Source organism: Hippopotamus amphibius, chromosome 5 (genome assembly GCF_030028045.1).
Source record: "Hippopotamus amphibius kiboko isolate mHipAmp2 chromosome 5, mHipAmp2.hap2, whole genome shotgun sequence".
In the NCBI taxonomy this organism is placed as follows: domain Eukaryota; kingdom Metazoa; phylum Chordata; class Mammalia; order Artiodactyla; family Hippopotamidae; genus Hippopotamus; species Hippopotamus amphibius.
The window spans coordinates 174,349,756-174,363,584 of record NC_080190.1 but is presented as its reverse complement, the minus strand read 5'-3'; the positions used below and the strand labels follow the sequence as shown (position 1 = coordinate 174,363,584).

Below are 13,829 nucleotides of genomic sequence, written 5' to 3'. Positions count from 1 at the left end.
CAGGTGCAGGTATGTGGCTGCCACAGAGGGCGAGGGAGGGGGAGGCGAAACCTGGGCCGGGCTGCCGCCCTGCGTGTGAGGGATGGGGCGGGAGGGGCTGCGCTCCGTGGCACCAAGCTCAGAGTTCCAGCTGCGTGGAAGTGGGTTGGCACCCAGGCAAGGCCCTCCCCGTAGGGATGTGGGTGTGAGTCTGGTGGGGCCCGAGAAGGCTGCTAATTCTCCAACATGGCGCCCCCCCACCCCCACCCCCCGTGACAGTCACCTCAGCAGCTGAGCCTTACAGCCTGGTGGAGCTGGGCGCTCTGGGACATTGCAGTGCATTCTTGGCCAGTGCTGGAGGCTGGCACCATAAACTTCCAGTGGCATCTCACTGGGAGCCACTGGTTTACTGGAGAAAGTCCCAATCATGTCATAACAAAGGAGAAGACACCAGTGGTCTGTCTGCAGGATCCCAACCTACCTTGGCCTCCTGAGCTGGCGGGGGTGGGCATGTAACCTCAGCAGATATAGGGGGAGGTCTGGGGGCCCAGGTCAAGCCAGCCCCCCTTCCCCTCTCACCCTCACTTCCCTTTAAGCACTACATCTCTCAGTTCACCCAAAGTGAGACGTTTACAAAAATAATAAAAATAAATGTTTAAAGAGAGGAGTAAAGAGGTGTTTTTACTGCTGTCAGAGACGACTCACATATTATGTTGCTTTTGTGAGCTGTGTTCTTTTTGAATATTTCTGTATGTAACTATCGTTTTTAAAAAGTTGCAGACCAAGTTTTGTTTGTATTTCCTTACAAGACAGCCTCGTGGACGGGCTTCCCTGGGCCCTGATAGCCTCCCACCCAGCGGTCAGCTGCTGGCCTCCACCCTGAGGCCTCCCCAGCCAGGCCTGCAGCTCGTGCTCACATACCCGCTCTGCGCATCCCTGTCTGATCAGTGGGGAGGCCGAGGCTCGAGAAATTGGGTCCTCTCCGAAGGGGGATCAGGCGCCAGGACCAGGGCTCTCCTGGGAATGCTGGCGCTGGAGGGCTGGAGGGGGAGAGGCTCTCCGGAGGCGCCCTCCACTCTCAGCCCCATCAGCTGAGACAGTCTTTGTTTCCGTGGCTCGGCTCCCCCATCCCCACCCTGCCTCTCACTGTGCCCCTCGCACCTCACCAGCCTGCCTGCCAAGCAGCCACCTTGGTGTCAAGGCCTCCTGTCGTGTCCCCAGGGCTCCCCACGCCCCCGATCTCCTGCAGCTGAGGGGTGGGTCACAGCGCCCCGGGCCCGGATCCTGCTGCTTTTACCTCTCAGCACGAGACGGTTTTGCAGTTTTAAGGAGCGCACGCTGTTTTCCAGGAATACAACTGGCGCGCACACCGAGGAAGCAGTACCGCGCTCTGCTCTTTTTGGAACACACAGCCCCCTTCCCCGGCAGCATCGGGGGTGGGAGTCCCCACGGGGGACGCTGTGGCGCGTCGGCGGCTGATGCGCCAGTTCTGCGGGGACGCCCCGATCGTGCCCGGACATCCGAGGGCTTCCTCTCCTCCCACGCGAGGGCAGCGCGTTCCTCCGGCCAAGCCGCGAGGGTGGGCAGGTTTGCGTGTGTGCGGGGCAGCGGCCGCCCGCGGCGGGAGCCAGGAGACCCCCCGCCAAGAGCGGCGGCAGGAGGCGGGGCGGAGCAGCGGCAGCGCTCGCGAGGCAGACCGTGGAGTCGCGGAAGGCGCCCGCCGCGCTTCGGACCCCGGCGCCAGCTCTACTACAACTCCCAGGATGCCTCGGGCGGCTGGACTACCCTTCCCGTGATGCTCCGCGGCAGGACTGGGCCTGCGCGCGGGGCCTGGGGGCGGGGCGGCGGCGGCGGCGGGAGAGCGCGGGAAGTCCGGAACCCCGGGCGCGGCGGCCGGAGTATGAGCCTGGACCGCGAGCTTCGCCGTGAGTCCAGGGACGAGCGTCCGAGCGCGGGGCCGGGGGCGGGCCTGGCCCTCCTGGGCTGAGAGGCTCAGCACCCAAGGCCCCGTCCCTCTTTCTGCAGAGCTGAGCAAGGCCAAGGCCAAGGCCCAGAGGAGCGGGCAGCTGCGGGAGGAGGCCGCCGCCTGCCACCAGCTAGGGGAGCTCCTGGCCAGCCATGGTGCGTGGGGTGGAGTCCGGCCCTGGGAACGCGGAGCCGGGAGGGCCGGGGGGTCCTTCCTGAGTGCCGGCCGGCCGCCGCCCCGCCGGCCCTCGCGGCCCCTGGCCCACTGCCCGGCCGGACTGAAGCATGCCCCGCCCGCCCAGGCTGCTACGCGGAGGCCCTGCGAGAGCACCGGCAAGAGCTGCAGCTCCTGGAGACCGCCGACGACCCTCTGGGCTGCGCCGTGGCCCACCGCAAGATCGGAGAGCGGCTGGCGGAGATGGAGGACTACTCGGCTGCGCTTCAGGTGGGTGGAGGCCGGCCAGCCTCCACGCTGGCCACACCCCGCTGTTCCCGGCTCGCGTCTTGCGGGGTCCGCTTCCGAGAAGCGAGGCCAGGTCTCTGCCATCCAGGCCTCTGGCTGCAGGGGAGAGGGGGACGCGCTGCCATGGGGCCTCACCTTCAGAGAGCCCTGCGCCGGTTCCTGGTAGCCTGGTCCTTGGGCATGCCTACCGCAGCCTCTCTTGGGAGCCTGGCCCCAGAAAGAACTGATGACCACGTTACTGGAGCTGAGATCAGGGGCTGGCTGGGTGGGGGTCCAGACCCTCTGTCCACGCAGGGCTGCCCTCCTGGCCCCAGCCCCTGGGGCTGCAGCAGCCCAGCTAACTCCCCATCATTGTCCCTACTCCCACCCCCACCCCACCCCCACCGCCATGATTTTGGCTGGTTGGAGTGCGCGGCGCTGGTCCTCCCGGGCAGCCCTTGGCCTAGAGAAAGCGGGGTGTGTGCGGTCTGGCTTTGGTCTGCTCTGTGGGGGATTGGGGGACCTTGAGGGGTTTGCTTGAGGTGGGGATGGCTCACAGTGGCCGTTCTTCTGTGCTGTAGCACCAGCACCGCTACCTGGAGCTGGCACGATCCCTGTCCAACCATGTCGAGCAGCAGAGGGCCTGGGCCACCATTGGCCGCACCCACCTGGACATCTATGATCACCACCAGTCCCAGGATGCCTTGCTGCAGGCGCAGGGTGCCTTCGAGAAAAGCTTGGCTATCGTGGATGAGAAGCTGCAGGGTAACTGCCCTTGGGGTCTGGCCCTTCCCACCTCTGCCTCCTGAACTCTGCCGGGAGAACTGTGTACAGCCCCATTGCCCGCCCTGCCTGTGCAATGGGTCCACCTGTCTGGGCTTCCCTTTTGAGGCTGAGATGGGTTCTCAGAAGCAGCAGCCCGCCCCCCGCGCCCCCCAGTGTGAGGAGGCAGAGCCTGTGCTCCTCACGACCTCAGGTCCGGCTACTTTTGCTCTTTGTGCCTCCTCTGTATCTGCACCAGAACCACTGGCACCTAGTGAGACGCTAGAGCAGGGGTCCAGGAGAGGCTGGACAGGGCCCAGGGCTGGAGACCCCACGTGGAGGTGGGGCACTGAGTGTCTGGAGGGGCGTTTTCCAGGTTCACTGGCCAAGCGAGAGCTGAGTGAGATGAGGACCCGACTGTACCTCAACCTGGGCCTTACGTGCGAGAGTCTGCAGCAGGCAGCCCTGTGCAATGCCTATTTCAAGAAGAGCATCTTCCTTGCCGAGTAAGGCCCCGCTTAGTCCCAGGAGGGAGCGGAGTGCCCCTTGCTGGAGGAAGTACCCGGGGCCTGGGCTGCTCCCAGGATTCGCCTGAGAGGGCCGTCGGGCGGACCTCACCCTCCGCCCCGTCGGCTTCCTGTTGGCAGAGGGGCAGGCTTGGCTTTGTGGGCGCCGGAACCCTCCGTGGCTTCGGTGGGTGCCTGCTGTGCTGTCCCTAAGCGGCAGTGCCCCGGCCCCTGAGCTCCCGTCCCCACCCACAGGCAGAACCACCTGTACGAGGACCTGTTTCGTGCCCGCTACAACCTGGGCGCCATCCACTGGCGGCAAGGGCAGCACTCGCAGGCCATGCGCTGCCTGGAGGGCGCGCGGGAGTGCGCGCACGCCCTGAAGCAGGGCTCCATGGAGAGCGAGTGCTGCCTGCTCCTCGCGCAGGTGCTGCTTCTCAGTGGCTCTGGGCTGGGCTCTGGGGGCTGGGCCATCGGGAGCCTGCGGGCCTTACCTGCCCTGGCTCCCCAGGTTCTCCAAGACCTGGGGGATTTTTTGGCTGCCAAGAGAGCTTTAAAGAAGGCATATCGGCTTGGCTCCCAGACGCCTTTGCAGAAGGCAGTGGTCTGCCGGACCCTCAAGTATGGTGAGCTTAGGAGGAGACCCGGGGGGTGGGGGGAGCTGGACCCCCCAGGAAGGGGTAGGGAGGGCTGCTCTGCTTGCGTCCTTTGGGAGGTGGCGGCATCAGCAGGGGACCTCTCCCCCCCCCACTTCCTCTCCTGTGAGCTACACTCAGTGCAGCGTCGGAGGGGCACCCAGGGTGGTCAGGAGGCTGCCGTCTGTGCACAAACCAGCCTTGCTGGCAAACTCGAGAGGGGAGTCCCCCCCCAACGGGGCGGGGGCACGGACCGTGCAGGTGACTTAGCAGGACGGGTGCGCTGCAGTCAGCAGGTGCCCCGCCCCACGCCACGAGCCAGCCCCTGCCCTGAGTTGTTTTCCGCTGCTTGTTCTATTCTCGCTGCGACCCCACAAGGTCATTCCTCCTACCTCCCCCCCCTTACCAGCGGGTGAGCGGGGTCTGGGGCGGGCGGCTGGCTGTCTGAGGGCGCGGCCAGCGGGGGGCAGAGCCAGGTCAGGCCGCGGGCGGTGCTGCCCCTGCACAAGGCTCTTTCCGGCAGTGCTGGCCGTGGTCCGGCTGCAGCAGCAGCTGGAGGAGTCCAAGGAGAGTGACCCCCAGGGTGCCATGGGCATCTGTGAGCAGCTGGGGGACCTGTTCTCCAAGGCGGGTGACTTCCCCAAGGCTGCTGCAGCCTACCAGAAGCAGGTGCGTGCCCAGGCTGGGGCAGGGGGCGAGGGTGCCAGGCTGCGGGCCACGGGGTGTGGCACAGCGCTGGCCTCGCTGTCGTCGCCTTCCCAGCTGCGGTTGGCGGAGCTGCTCAACAGGCCGGGCCCCGAGCTGGCCGTCATCCACGTGTCCCTGGCCACCACCCTGGGGGACATGAAGGACCACCGCCAGGCCGTTCACCACTACGAACAGGAACTGAGGCTGCGGGGCGGCAACGCCCTGGAGGTGAGAGGTCAGGGTGCCTGGCCCTGCCGCCCTGGGGGTGGGGGCGGGGGCGGGGATGGCGGGCCTTTCCCTCCCAGGGCTGTCATCCTGTCTAGCAGGCCACCGGGTTCATGCTTCCTCCGCCAGGAGGCCAAGACCTGGTTGAACATCGCGCTGTCCCGCGAGGAGGCCGGGGACGCCTACGAGGTGCTGGCGCCGTGCTTCCGGGAGGCTTTCAGCTGCGCCCAGCGGGCTCAGCAGCCCTGGCTGCAGGTGTGGGAGCCCGTCTGCCCGCCCACGGTGGGATCTCCACACAGAGCTCCCCCACGGCCTGCCTGTCCCCCGTCCCCTGTCCCCGTCTGTGTCCTAACCCTGATCCGGGTGTCCCCTGCTCCTCAGAGGCAGGTCTTACGGCACCTCCACACGGTGCAGCTGAGGCTGCAGCCCCAGGAGGCCCCTGACACGGAAGCCAGGCTGCAGGAGCTGAGAGTGGCTGAAGATGAGGGGGACGAGGGGGACGAGGAGGACGAGGAGGATCACGACGCCCTGGAGGCCATCGAGGTGGAGCTCTCAGAGAGTGGTGAGGTTCAGGGCCGGCCCCAGCCCGGTGTTCCCTCCCTGACGCCTGCGTGGGGCTGGGCTGGGCTGGTGGGGCGGCCCACCGGCTCCTGACGGGAGGGAGCAGCCCGTGAGATGGGTGGAGGAGGGCTGGGTGCGGGGAGCTGGGCTCAGCCCAGGGACCTTCTTGGCGGGGCTGGTGGTGGGAAGCCGGCGGGTGTCTGCAAGGGAGGTGGCTTGGGGCAGACCCGGGAAAACACCCCGAGAGCGGACGGAGGAGCTGAGCGCTGCGTAGGTTCCCTGAGGCCAGCACGTTCAGCCCCAGGGGCGTCTGTGAGGGGCGGGCTGCTGCAGAAGCCATCTCAGGCAGCCAGCTGGTGGGTGGGCTCCAGGAGTCATCTGGCTTCCAGGTGCGTGGTCCCTGAGGCCAGGAGGGGTGGCTTCCGTTTTGACCTTGAGGGGCCTCCAGAATCTCTGGGACGTTTCAGCCTTGTCTTAGGGGCTGCACGTGTGGGGAGGGGGCCACAGGAGGGGCGGGGAGAGAGAACCCGAAACAGGAATTCGGGGCCACGCTGTCCGTTAGGCAGTTACCCTAGAGGAGCCCCTGGGGAAGAGCGAGGTGCTGGGAGGGGGCCGAGGGGAGGGGCGGGGTTGGGCCAGGAGCGGGTGGGGGGAGGCCGGCGCCAGGAGAGCAGCTCCCGGGCTCGGGATATCCCGGGGCGGGGGGCTTGGCTCACCTGGGGTGGCGGCTTGGCTCTTCCAGAGGATGAAGCGGACGGGTCCCGGCAGCTGGAGGAGGACGAAGAGCTTCGGGGCTGCTGGGGCCAGCGGCGGGTGAGCAAGGTGAGGACCGCGGCTGAGCTGGCGTGTTGCCCTCCCGTGCCCCCTGGCGCTGCCCAGGCCCCTCACGCCTCTGCCCCCACCCGGGGTGACTGTGCCCACAGTGGAACCGGCGCAACGACGTGGGGGAGACCCCGCTGCACCGGGCCTGCATCGAGGGCCAGCTGGGCCGCGTCCAGGACCTCGTGAGGCAGGTGAGCCTGCTGCCCCGCCCCGGCCCCTGTGGCCGTAGCAAGGGCTCTCGCTGGGGCGCTGTCTCCCCAAGGGACAGGGCAGGGCGTGAGGGCCGGAGTCGGCACTGTGGACTCCACCGCATGGTGGGGAGTGCTTCCCTCGCTCTGGTGTGACCTGGGCCAGGGCCAGGCTAGGGGGTGGGCCCGGGAGGCCCTCCTCAGGCTCCAGAGCCATGGGGAAGGGCCAGGCGCCTTCCTGTTCTTGGTCCCAGGGCCACCCCCTGAACCCTCGGGACTACTGTGGTTGGACACCCCTGCACGAGGCCTGCAACTACGGGCACCTGGGTGAGCGTGGGACTGGGGGGTTCTGGCATATGACGGGGGGAGGAAAAGGGTCCCTCCCAAGGATGGGCTTGAGATGTGGCTCACGCCCCCCACCCCCCACCCCCACCCCACGTCCACAGACGTCGTCCGTTTCCTGCTGGACCACGGGGCCGCGGTGGATGACCCGGGTGGCCAGGGCTGTGAGGGCATCACGCCCTTGCACGATGCCCTCAACTGTGGCCACTTTGAGGTGGCCGAGCTGCTCGTTGAGCGAGGCGCATCGGTCACTCTCCGAACCAGCAAGGTGCGCGTGGACGCGGCCAGGCGGGCGTGGGCCGCGACGGGCGGGGCTCTGGTGCCAGCCCTGCTCAGCTGGGTCCCCACAGGGCCACTGTCCGCTGGAGACGCTGCAGCAGTGGGTGACGCTGTACGGCAAGGACCTGGACCGCGAAACGCGAGAGAAGGCTGCTGCCATGGAGAGGCTGCTCCAGGCGGCCTCCTTGGGCCAAGGCAAGCAGGGGGTCCGTCTGCCCCGGGGCCCTTGCCCCTTAGCGTGAGAGTCAGTCCCCGGGGCCTTGGGTGGCAGGGATGGTGCCAAGCCCTGCCTCATAATAGATTCGATCTCTCCGCAGCTCCCCAGAGCCTCCCAAGTAACCATCTTTTTGATCCTGAGACCTCTCCTCCCTCAAGTCCCAGTCCAGGACCCTCAGAGGCCTGTCAGGCCAGTGCCAGGGTTTCCCAGGGGCTGGCGGTGCCAGCTGTGGCCAGGCCTCGCAGGAGCAGGCACAAGCTGGCCAGCAGTAGCAGCTCGGAGGGCGAGAGCTGTGCAAGCCCACCCCGGCCAACGCAGAAGAGGCTCCGGCACTCTGGCCCGTCACCACAGGCCGCGGCCCAGATGCCCAGCCCCGCTGATGACAGGGAGGCAGCCGCAGCGCGTGCCGGCTGCGCAGCCTACCGAGCGGCCATCCGCAGAGTGGGCAGTGCCCAGAGCTGCCGCCTGGGCCCCAGCGCACTTCAAGGCCGCAGCAAGGCCCCTGGGGCCCCCCGGGCGGCGCTCATCCCTGAGGAGGACTGCTTGGCTGGGGACTGGCTGGAAGAGGACTTGCCACTGACCCACCGTCGCAGGGGCAGCCGCCCGCCCCGCCCCCAGAGCAGCGGGGATGTCAGCGTACACAGTGCCTCAGGGTCAGGCAGAGACCCGAGTCCCATCAGGCCTCGGGCACAGGCCAGGCAGAGCCAGCTGCCCCATCTCGAGAGTTGGAGTGCACTGGTCAGAGCAGATGAAGCCTGCAGCTCAGCAGAGCTCCCACGGAGCCCCGACGTCCCCAGGGCCTTGCCCACTGGGGAGCACCCTGCAGCAGGCCAGCCCTCGGTGGGTGCTCAAGCCTGGCGCAGAGCCACCTCCCAGGTGGGGGCAGGGGCGGCGGTGCAGGGGGGCTCTGTCTTTCCTGACTCAGCCGGTTCTTCCCTGCCCACACCTGCTAGGGTCGTGCCCTGCCGCCTCCCATCCGGGTTCGAGTTCGAGTTCAGAACAATCTCTTTCTCATCCCCGTTCCACAAGGGTAAGGCATTCCCTGTCTTCTCCCAGCCCCTGGCTCTCTCTGCGCCTCTGTGGGCTCCATTCAGGGGGGTGGTACCCAGGGCCAGCAGAGGGCCTTCACGTCTGTAGATTGTGTAGCATTTGTGATGAGAACCTATCTGGCTTTATCTCATCCTTGGTGGGCTGGTAGCTGGGGGAGGTGGTGGCTGGCACAGGCTTGGGCAGGCCCTGGAGTGGTCAGGGCAGGCCCTGTGTCCCTAGGAACGGCCCAGAGGTGCCGCAGGTGTTCAGGGGGCGCTGGCGTGTCGCGAGCAGGAGGAGAGGGAGGAGCCAGACGAGGGAGCGGTGGACCCCGGGGCCTCTGCTCGGCAGGAGCCTCGCCGGGTCCAGGACTCAGCTCCCCTCTGTCCCCACAGCAGGGAGGCCCACTCCGTGGCCTGGCTGGCCGAGCAGGCTGCCCAGCGTTACTACCAGGCCTCTGGGCTGCTGCCTCGGCTCTCCCTACAGAAAGAGGGGGCCCTGCTGGCCCCACAGGACCCCATCCCCGATGTGCTGCAGAGCAACGAGGAGGTGAGTGGCAGGGCCCGGGCCCTGCGTTCAGGGTGTTGGCCAGCACTGGGTGCCGGGGCTGCCCAGGGGCTGCCCACCGCTGGTGCTTTCCAGGTGCTGGCCGAGGTGACGTCCTGGGACCTCCCTCCGCTGCTGGATCGCTACCGCCGGGCCTGCCAGAGCCCGGAGCAAGGTAAGTGCCCCGGGGCCTCAGCGGGCTGGTGTGTGGGCTCCACCCACCCGTGCCACTCCCAGGGCCTCAGGTGGTGTTCACCAGGGTCCCCTCCCACCCTGCCTGCCCTTGGGTCTCCCTCCCTCACCTCCCACCTCGGGGCTCCCGTCTGGAGGCGGGTCGGCACCACCCACGGGCTGTGCAGCGTGGCTGCCCGGGCGCAGGGTCCGCGGGCCTCTGATGGCCGCCCCGGGGCGCAGGAGTGAGGGGGGGCTGCCTGGCTGCCTCCCGTGGCTCACAGGGCAGGACGGGCAGGCTCGGTCCCGGTGACACCACGTCCCCCCCAGGGGAGCACCAGCAGGTGCTGCAGGCCATGGAGCGGCAGGGCTCAGGACCCGCGTTCAGCGCCTGCTCCCTGGCGCTGCGCCAGGCCCAGCTCACCCCGCTGCTGCGGGCCCTGAAGCTGCACTCGGCGCTCCGGGAGCTGCGCCTGGCGGGGAACCGGCTGGGGGACGGGTGTGTCGCTGAGCTGCTGGCCGCCCTGGACACTGTGCCCGCCCTGACCCTCCTCGACCTCTCCTCCAATCACCTGGGCCCTGAAGGCCTGCGCCAGCTTGCTGCGGGCCTCCCGGGGCAGGCCGCCTTGCAGGTAGAGGCGTGGGGGGTGGTGGGCCAGGACCAGGGCAGCGTCTGAATGTCCGTGTCCGGCCCGTCCCCGGGTGGGAAGGTGCGGCTGAGGGTGCTGGCCAGTACCTAACTCTGGGTGGCGCAGAGCAGATTCCCGGGGGTGCCTGTGTCTCCACAGAACCTGGAAGAGCTGGACTTAAGCATGAACCCCCTCGGGGATGGCTGTGGCCAGGCCCTGGCCTCCGTCCTGCGGGCGTGCCCCTGGCTCCGCACCCTGCGCCTCCAGGCCTGTGGCTTTGGCCCTGGCTTCTTCCTGAACCACCAGGTGGCCCTGGGCAGTGCCTTCCAAGGTGAGCTGCCTGCCGGGCACGCCTACGCCCTGGCCCTGGGGAGAGCGCCTCGAGCTCGAGGACTCCTGGGGCACCAGCCCAGCTTTCCGGAGCGCGTAGGTAGACGTGCGAGTGCTGGACCTGTCTGGGCTAGAGGGGTGTCAGGCGCTTGCCTGGCCTGGGTGCCCCCCTAGAACACAGCCCTGGTCCCAGCTACGCTGCGGCAGGGCCCCGGCCCCACGGCTCTCACCAGCTCTGAGCATTCTGTTTGCCAGCGACGATCTGTCTGCAAGCCCACTGGGCCTGCAGAGACCCGTAGCACCCCCGCTGACCGGCTGGAAATGCAGCTGTGAGCGCAGCGGCAGCGGAGGAGCCTGAGACCCGGCGGCAGACAGAATGCTCCCCACCCCCTCCCCGCCCACGCGGGCACGCCCCAGCCTAGGGCCTGTCTCAGGTCGCCTGGGGCCATCCTGCCACGAGTAGGGGCAGGTAGGGGACCCAGAAATGGTGGGAAGAAGCTGAGCTTGGGTGTCCTGTCCTGCCCTGCCCCCCACCCCCGCCGCCCCCGGAGACCCTGGGCCAGAGCTGCCTCCGTTTCCCTGTGCACAAAACCTTGAGGGTGAGGACTGCTTCCTGTGGGTCATGAGGGTTCTGCGCCCAGGACTGTGCAGCAGGGCTGGGGGGCAGGGGGACTGGCCTGCGGGGCTGACAGGTTCCGGCCCCTGGTACAGGCGCCAAGTGCCTGGAGACCCTGTCGCTGTCCTACAACGGCCTGGGCGCCAAGGCCCTGGCCCAGGCCCTGCGGAGCCTGCCAGCCCACCGCCTCCTGCGCCTGGAGCTGAGCTCTGTAGCCGCCAGCAAGAGTGAGCCAGGCCTCACGGAGCCCGTGGTCAGCTACCTGACCAAGGTATGCGGTCAAGGAGGGACACTAAGCCAGAGGCAGCCGGGGCCGCCCAGGACTGGCAGGGTGGTGCTGGGAAGGAAGGGGCTTGCATGTTAGGGAAGAACAGAGGCGGGGAAGGCTTTCTGTAGGCCCGCCTGCCGCAGGCTGTCAATTCCTGGCCGGCAGGGAGCTTGCCTGGGACCCAGGGTGGCCTCCCCACCCCCGGCAGGTCTTTTCTGGGGGCCCTTCTGGGCAGGGCTGGTCCCAGGACGATCACATCGTTGTGTGCCCAGTGTGACTTACTCCTGGAAGAAGCGGCATCTCCTTCGGACCCCGACTGAGGGGACACTGCCCCCTCTGGCACTTCAGGGGTCAGGCCGTCTTCACCCGTTGTTCTCGAGGGAGAGGGAAGGCGTCTGGCTGCCTGGGTGGCAGGGAGGGCAGGTGCCCCACTCAGGCTGGCTCTTCTTGGGCCTCCGTTGTCTAGGAAGGCTGCGCCCTGGAGCACCTGAGCCTATCGGCAAACCACCTGGACGACGAGTCTGTGAGAGATCTGAGCAGGTAACGCCTCCCAGCTCGTGCCACCGCCGTCCTGCAGGGGTTCCGATCTCAAGGCCCAGGAGCTGGGGACGCTGAGGCTCCTCCCCCAAGTGTGCCCCGAGACGTGGGCCCCAGCCGCACCCCGGCCTCCCACTGGCCCTCGTGTCTCTTCCCACACTCCCGTGGCTTTCGAGAGTCTTTCCCTCTGGTGTGTCCTCTCCTGTCACCCTTCGTGCAGCAACCTGCACCAGGGCCACTGCTCCCGCGGCCCGCCAGCCTCAGCTCGCTGTCGGGAGCCTGAGGCACCCATGCCAGGCGGGGGCAAAGCCTGCTGGGCCTGGCCTGCGGCTCCCTGAGCCGTGGAGTCACCTGGGGCCGTCTCCCCTCGTGGCGGGGGCTGACCCCCAGGCTTCCTCCCTGTACCAGATGTCTGCCTGTCTGCCCCTCCCTGGTCTCGCTGGACCTGTCTGCCAACCCCAAGATCAGCTGTGCCGGCCTGGAGGAGCTCCTGTCTGCCCTCCAAGAGCGGCCCCGAGGCCTCAGCTTCCTCGGCCTGTCAGGTGAGCTCTGGATATGGTGGCCACACCTGCCACGCCAGGGCTGGTGACACAGCTCTCTCCTCAGGGACCTGCCCTAGGCCCAGGTGCCTCCTCTGAAGGGGCTGTCACTGCCACCAGCCAGACTGCAAGGGCGGGCTGGCCCCCTGGGGTTGCCGCAGCAGAGGACGGTGACCAGTGTGACTGGGAGCAGGTGCGAGCCTCGCCCCTCAAACCAGAGGGCAGGGGGACCGTGGGTCTCTGCCTCTGGCCTGGTCAGCCTGACCCCTCAAGACCACGGCCGGGGCCCACTGCCACAGGGACTGGCGCGTTCCTGTTGTCCAGAGGGAGGGCTCAGGCCAGGATGGCAACACCTGCCTCCGAGGGCCCCTCCCACTTCCTGGCCAGGGCTTCCCTGACCCTACTGTCCAGGCCTATGGCCTGACTGAGCTGGCTCTCTGGCCACACTACGGTGTAGGACCCTGTCAGAGCTGTCTTGAGAATGACCCCAGGGAGGTGCATTTGGTGAACTGGCCACCCAGCAGCCTGGCACATCCTACTGGGTCCCGGAGCAGGGCAGACCACGCTTTGCCCTCTAGGGAAACAAGGGCTGGGAGTGCGTGTGCACACAGGGGACCCCTGGGTTCTTTCTGCTCCTCACCCCCTGCCCCACAGGCCCAGGCCGGCTCCTCCAGGAAGGCCCCCCTGAAGGCAGGCTGGTCGGAGACCTGCACTCAGCTGAGGGGCTGCTCCCTACACACCTGGCTTCCTGGCACCTTCCTCCTCTCACCAAGCTCCTGGGGTTGTGAGCCTGCTGGGTACTCTCAGGTCTCTCCGAGGACTGAGACTTGGCAGCTCAGTGTCCTAAGACGCACAGGTAGCCCCGTCAGGTCCATTTTATGGATGGAGAGACCCAGATAGCATCAGACACTGTCAGAGGCACACATGTGAACGCAGTGTTTCGTTTAGCTGACCTCCCTCTTGCCCAGCCACTGGCTGTGAAGGGAGTCCGCGGCACTGGGAGAGCGCTTCTCCCTAGAGCGCTGTCAGGCCTCTCCTGGGCTTTGTGCGTGCCCCTCGCTGCAGTCCTTGGGGCCGCCGAGGAAGTGCATTTCCTCCCAAGGGCCACACTGGTAAAGAGAAAAGCTCTGCAGGGCCTGCTGCGAACACCACTGGCTCCCACGAGCTCCCCACACCGCGCACCCTGCCAGGAGCAGCTCCCTGAGGCTGACTCCTGCCTCTGCTCTGCAGGTTGTGCTGTCCAGGGCCCCCTGGGCCTGGGCCTCTGGGACAAGGTTATGGTGCAGCTGCAGGAGTTGCAGCTGTGCAGCAGACGTCTCTCCGTCGAGGACCGGGATGCCCTGCACCAGATGCTGCCCAGCCAGCTGGGCCCCAAAGCGTGCACTCTGGACCGGGGCCCCAAGCTCTTCTTCAAGCGCCTCTGACCAGCCTGCGCCGTGCCTCGCCCTCCCCACCCGCCCAAGCCTCTAATAAAGGAAGCTGCTGCCGCCCGTCACCTCCGTCCCTGCTGCTGCCTGGAGGATGGGTGGGAGGGGGAAGGCAGGGTTCACTTTG

General features: G+C 67.6%; 1 protein-coding gene across 5 annotated transcripts; it reads left to right on the top strand.

Moving 5' to 3' along the window:
- Positions 1-1,821: 1,821 nt before the first annotated feature.
- Positions 1,822-13,761, top strand: TONSL (tonsoku like, DNA repair protein). 5 transcript variants are annotated; one of them, XR_009053972.1, is made up of 26 exons: positions 1,822-1,904; positions 2,005-2,100; positions 2,247-2,389; positions 2,968-3,151; positions 3,525-3,654; positions 3,910-4,081; positions 4,166-4,280; positions 4,813-5,204; positions 5,331-5,456; positions 5,583-5,763; positions 6,505-6,584; positions 6,686-6,775; positions 7,027-7,099; positions 7,219-7,382; positions 7,465-7,588; positions 7,711-8,450; positions 8,564-8,640; positions 9,035-9,188; positions 9,282-9,360; positions 9,687-9,988; positions 10,145-10,316; positions 11,027-11,202; positions 11,666-11,739; positions 12,145-12,278; positions 12,331-12,468; positions 13,506-13,629. XR_009053972.1 is itself a non-coding variant. In XM_057736729.1 (26 exons), exons 1-26 carry the CDS (start codon positions 1,880-1,882, stop codon positions 13,697-13,699), a joined length of 4,101 nt encoding a protein of 1,366 aa, XP_057592712.1. In that variant the 5' UTR covers positions 1,822-1,879; the 3' UTR covers positions 13,700-13,761. The 5 variants fall into 5 exon arrangements, 4 of the variants coding, with proteins under 4 accessions (XP_057592712.1, XP_057592711.1, XP_057592710.1 ...); XM_057736729.1 differs by lacking the exon at positions 12,331-12,468 and having other exon boundaries at positions 4,813-4,958; positions 5,052-5,204; positions 9,038-9,188; positions 13,506-13,761; XM_057736728.1 differs by lacking the exon at positions 12,331-12,468 and having other exon boundaries at positions 4,813-4,958; positions 5,052-5,204; positions 13,506-13,761.
- The last annotated feature ends 68 nt before the right edge of the window (positions 13,762-13,829 follow it).